Source organism: Ailuropoda melanoleuca, chromosome 15 (genome assembly GCF_002007445.2).
Source record: "Ailuropoda melanoleuca isolate Jingjing chromosome 15, ASM200744v2, whole genome shotgun sequence".
NCBI classification, from domain to species: domain Eukaryota; kingdom Metazoa; phylum Chordata; class Mammalia; order Carnivora; family Ursidae; genus Ailuropoda; species Ailuropoda melanoleuca.
Genome location: NC_048232.1, coordinates 33,047,963 through 33,053,561, shown reverse-complemented (window position 1 = coordinate 33,053,561; position 5,599 = coordinate 33,047,963). Strand labels below are relative to the sequence as shown.

At 43.5% G+C, this 5,599-nt stretch overlaps 1 protein-coding gene across 1 annotated transcript; it reads right to left on the bottom strand.

The window, feature by feature from the left end:
- Positions 1–480: 480 nt before the first annotated feature.
- LOC100476934 (olfactory receptor 2AP1) lies at positions 481–2,068 on the bottom strand. Its single transcript, XM_002930317.1, has 2 exons — positions 2,042–2,068; positions 481–1,449 (listed from the first exon to the last, which is right to left on the bottom strand). Exons 1-2 carry the CDS (start codon positions 2,066–2,068, stop codon positions 481–483), a joined length of 996 nt encoding a protein of 331 aa, XP_002930363.1.
- Between the last annotated feature and the right edge of the window lie 3,531 nt (positions 2,069–5,599).

Below are 5,599 nucleotides of genomic sequence, written 5' to 3'. Positions count from 1 at the left end.
TGGTCTCTCAGGGAGCGTTGTTTTTTGTCCCACAGGCGTATTCCTACCAACAACCAAGTGAGTGAACTCGGAAGCTCATGCCCCCTCCATCATGCCTTTGGAGGAGGCCACAGCCCTGGTTGACAGCTTGACTACAACCTCATGAATCACCTTGAACTCGAGTTATCCAGCTATCAGCCAGATTCTGGCCCCCTGAAACTATGAGATAATGGTTGTTTGTTGTTTTAAGCCATTGGGTTTTGTGGGTAACTCATGAAGTGGCAATAGGTAATCAATAGAGATTTTGGTACCTGGAAGTGAGGTGCTGCCATAACAAATAGCTGAAGTATGGGGTGGCTTTGGGACAAGGAAATGGGTGGAAGCTGGAAAAGCTTTAAGAGGACTATTCAGAAAAGCTTAACCTTGAAAATACTTTTTGTAGAATTCTTAGACTCTGGGGAGGACAGTCACTTTTCCCTGGAAAGTGCCTCATTAGGGCTGTCATTTATTTTGGAGCCAAGCCATTTTCCCGATCAGGTCTTTCACTACTTGCTTAACTTGTTGGTTCCTGAGAGTATAGATGAAGGGATTCAAGAGGGGGGCAATAATTGTATTGATTAGAGACACTCCTTTGTTGAAATCAACCCCCTTGCCTGGGGAGGGCTTGACATACATGAAGAAACAGCTCCCATAGCACATGGTGACCACAATGATGTGGGAGGAACAGGTAGAGAAAGCTTTCTTTCTCTCCTGGACAGACAGGATCCTGACAATTGTCCGGATGATCTGGACATAGGATATGGTGATCAGCACCAGAGTGCTGACCAGAGCCACCACGGCCAGGGTAAAGTCCACCGTCTCCAGCATCTGTGGCCCACTGCACACCACCTCCATTAGAGGTGTATAGTCACAGAAGAAGTGGTTGATGTGGCTGTCACAGAACAGAAGCTGACTGGTCAGGGTGACAGGCATGATGATGAAGGAGAATCCTTCCAGCCAGCAGGTGAGGATGAGCTGTGCACAGACTCTGTTGCTCATGAGGATGGGGTAGCGGAGGGGCTGGCAGATGGCAATGTACCAGTCATAGGCCATGGCTGTGAGGAGAAGGAATTCTGTAGCCCCCAGGAAGATGTGGAAAAAGTCCTGAATGATGCAGCCAGCAAAACTGATGGTCTTGGTCCCTGTAGCAATGTTGAGCAACATCTTGGGCACTATGACGGTCTGGAACCAAATTTCTAGGCAGGATAGATTCTGGAGGAAGAAGTACATTGGGGTTTGCAGGCGGGTGTCCAGGAAGGTCAGGCTGATGACAACCAGGTTTCCAGAGACAGTCACAAGGTAGGCAAGCAACAGGAGCAGGAAAACTGCCACCTGAAGCTCTTTGGTGTCTGTCAGGCCTTGGAGGAAGAACTCAGTCACTATGGTCCGATTGGCCACAGTGGATCTCAGCCCTTTCCAGAAACGTGCCAGCTTGGGTGGATAGGAGCATCAGAAATTAGGATGAAGAAGAGGAAAATTTCTCTCTAAGTCCATCATTCCTTTACCTGTCCACTGTCTGTCTGTGGATTCAGGGAAGCAGAGCAGAAGATTCTGGGGCTCTTCCCTAGTCAGAAAAGTCACCTCTTTCAGAATCTTTGAGAAATTATTGAATGTCAGTGACTTTCCCCTCTTCCTTCCTTCCTTTCCTTCCTCTTTTCTTTCTTTTATTCTTGGCTTTTCTTTCCTCTGAGAAAGTCTACAAAGAATTCTCTGCTGTTCCCCCAGTTCTCCTTAGAACCAGCAGACACCCATTCATCTTCCAAGATCTAGCCTTAGTGTGACCTCTTCTATGCGGCCTTTCCCGGAAGTCCTATGCTGAGTCATCTGCTCTCCCAGCCCTGGTAGCACATGGTTTGTGCTTCTCTTATATTTCTGTAGAGTCAATGATGTGAGAGAGAGTTTGTCTTCCCCGCCAGACCACAAACACCTCGAGCTCAAGGACTGTTTTTTGTTCATCTGTGTATCTCAGCACTTACCTTTCCTTCCTCAGTAGATGGACTGGCCTTCTCAGATCTGTATTTACCACAAAATCTTCTACTTCCAAAAGCATGGCTCACATATGGAGCATGTATTTTGGAATAAGAAGTGTTTTTCACTCGACCTTGCCGTTTGCTTATCTTGAACCCTTATTAAAATTTGTCTGGGGCTGCCTGGCTGGCACAGTTGGTTAAACGTCCAACTTTTGGTTGCAACTCAGGTCATGATCTCAGGGTCTCAGGTCGTTTTCAGGCTCTGCACTCAGCTTGGCACTCTGCTTCAGATTCTCTCTTCCTCTCCCTCTGCCCCTTCTCCCTGCTCCCCACTCTCTGAAATCAATGAGTCAATCAATCAATCTTAAAAAAATAATTTCTGACGTTTGCATCTGGATTGTAAATTACTTGAAGAGAGGGAGTGTCTTGTTTATTTTTACTCATACTCCTTTCCTCCCCTACTAGCTTTATTGAGGCATAATTTACAAATAAAATTGTAAGATATTTAAAGTATACAATGTGATGACTTGATATATGTATACATTGTAAAAGGACTCCCCCCACACAGTTAATCAGCACATCCATCGCTTCACATAGTAACTTTTTTTTTTTTTGGGAGAACATTTAAGTTCTATTCTCTTAGGAAATTTCAATTATACAATATAGTATTATCAACTATGGTCACTATGTTATACATTAGACCCTCAGACCCTATTCATCTTATAACAGAGAACTTGTACCGTTTTACTAACCCCCCACCTATTTCCACCACTGTCCAGCCCATGGTAACCACTGTTCTACTCTGTTTCCATAAATTTTACTTTTTATTTAGACTCTACATGTAAAAGATATCCTACACTATTTGTCTTTCTCTCTCTGGCTTATTTCACTTAGCATAATGGCCTCCAGATTCATTTATGCTATTGCAAATGGCAGGACTTCCTTCTTTTTTGAGGCTGAATAATATTTCATTATATATCTATATCTATGTCACATTTATCTGTTCATCCATCGATGGACAGCTAGGTTATTTCCATACCTTGGTTACTGTGAATAATGCTGCAGTGAACATGGGAGTACAAGTATCTTTTTGAGATAACGATTTTGCTTCCTTCGGATATATACCCAGAAGTGGGGTTGCTGAGTCATGTGGTAGTTCTGTTTTTAATTTCTTGAGGAACCTCTACACTGTTTCCCATAGCGGTTGTACCAGTTTACATTCCTGTCAATAGTACACAAGGGTTCTCTTTTCTCCACATCCTAACCAGCACTTGTTATCCCTTGTCTTTTTGATAATAGACATCCTGACAGATGCTAGGTGCATATCATTGTGGCTTTGATTTGCATTTACCTGATGATTAGTGATGTTGGCATTTTTCATGTATTTGTTGGCCATCTGTATGTCTTCCTTGGAAAAGTGTCTATTCAGGTGCTCAAACCCCTTTCTCATACTGATCCCTGGCATGTGATAGTTACCTATGAAGATTGCTAGGATGGTTCTGACAAGAAATGAAATACTATGAGGCTTATTGCACCAGTTTTTATAAGAAAGGTAAACCTCACAGAAATTAACTATTGGCTCAGGGCCATGCTGAGAATCTAAAAAAATGAGTGGAAGCCACTTGAATGTTTCCTTGCCTTCAGATTCTCTGAGGCTTTCAAGCATATTATATTACGAGTAGAAAAGGGATTTTTCTCTGGGGAAGTCTATGGAATTCTTATGAGGGATTTTTTTCTCACTCCTTTTCATTTGAAAGACCCAAGACCCCTTTGGCCCCTTTCACTGCTCTTTAAAAGTGAGGGGCACTCACATTGTGGGGTGTGCCAGATGATTCACTGGAGTATGGGAAGGAGATATGAGAGCCTCCTATAGTTACATTGTATTTCATAAGATCTAAGGTACAATTCAGTGTGAGTTACACTGTTATTTTATGTGCTGTTAAGAAAAAAATGCTACCCCAACTGCCTCATGCTAAAATGATCATAAGATGCCTCTCAGTTTCATAGATGTTGAAATGAATGTCTTGAAGTTGATAAACTGTGGAATTTATTTTTAGCTCATTAAAAAATTCTGTTTCTCCAGAAAAATGTTGCTAAGACCACTGTCTAAGAGCTTATCACCTATGTTTTCTCTTAGGAGTTTTATGGTTTCAGGCCTTACTCGAAACTAATATAACATTGTCAAGCAACTATACCTCATGAAAAACATATGTTCTGTGTATGTTTTAAAACACAAACTATACATTTATATATCACAATATATAAATATTTAAAAATCAATTAACACACGTATGTTGGTGATACTTCCTCAGCTTCATTTCAGAATTTTCACTGATGGGATGTATGATTAATAAAGTTTGGAAAATTCTTGCCTAAGGACCTGCTGCCTATCTCCCCTCCCACAGCCAGCCATTGTTTGCAAAGAGGCCCATTTTCTTTTTGGAGAGGACTATCCTTTAGCTTTATTTTTAAAAAAGGTTTCTGAGCCTGTTGTTTTCTCAGAGTGAGTGCAAGGAAGCTCCCAGAAGCAGTAGAGAACTTGCCTAGTGTTTTAGAAACCTTGGTCTTTGGGTCATTTTTGGGCCCTGGCAAGGGAAGCTATGATCTGCAGCAACCTTCCTTTCCACACAATGACTGGTTATCTGAGAGGTGGCCTCAGGAACTCACCAGCCCAGGGACAACACAAGCTTGTCAGATCTCTGAGGATCTCCCAAGGAGGGAGCAGGGAGTGTGTGCAGTTTGGAAAGTCCTATGTGGTTTACTGAAAAGAGCTCATTTGCAGCAAAATGTGGAGACAACTCTGTAGAAAAAGTCACAGGATTACATTCCATAGAAATCTTTTCTTGACCCATTCTTCTTTTCTCTTTGGCCTTCTCCAACATATCTGCCCCTTCAGCAGCAACAATCCTAAAACACAGCTATCCAAGGACAAAATTCTGTTGCTTACTCAACATCTAAACCATGCAGCAGAAGGGTCAGGGAGAGTCTGAGATGGGACTGGAAGCTTCCTCCTTCTGCTGTGGTTATGGTTCCCACCTGGAATCTACAGTTCTGAGGCTTTAGGCGATGCAAGAGGGTTCTGAATGGGTTCCATTCAATGAAAAGGGACATTTGGTTTATAGACTCTTCTATTACAGACTCAGGGGATCAATTCTGGGAAAACAAGTGGTGCTTAGGGGAATTTGTAATCAGAATTCACTAATTTGCTCAGGATATAGCTGTTTTGGCCTCAAACTGTAAGTGGAACAATTTGTCAAAAATCCCTGGAGAAGGGGGGGAGGTTAAGATGGCGGAGGAGTAGGGGACACCTTTTTCAGCCGGTCCCCTGAGTTGAGCTGGATAGGTACCAGACCAGCAGGAATATCCACGGAATCAGCCTGAGACGCAGGAAGATACATCTGGATCTCTACAAATGAACATCTCCAGCGCTGAGTATCGAGGTACGAAGCGGGGAGCCGTGAAACCGCGCACAGATATCGGAAGCTAAACAGAAGGGGGAGGGAGCCGCCGTGTCAGGGCGCCGGGAAGCGGTAGCCACCTGCAAGGGGGAGCGGACAGACCGCGGACCCGCACGCTTGAGACAGCAGGCTGAGAAGGGAGCTCCGGGAGCG

What these genes read in the sequence shown, in the direction of transcription:
- LOC100476934 (XM_002930317.1), bottom strand. Translation starts at nt 2,068, where the DNA reads ATGCTTTTGGAAGTAGAAGATTTTGTG. An exon ending in TGGAAGTAGAAGATTTTGTG is followed by an intron (nt 1,450 to 2,041) that starts GTAAATACAGAT and finishes TATCCACCCAAG; the next exon opens with CTGGCACGTTTCTGGAAAGG.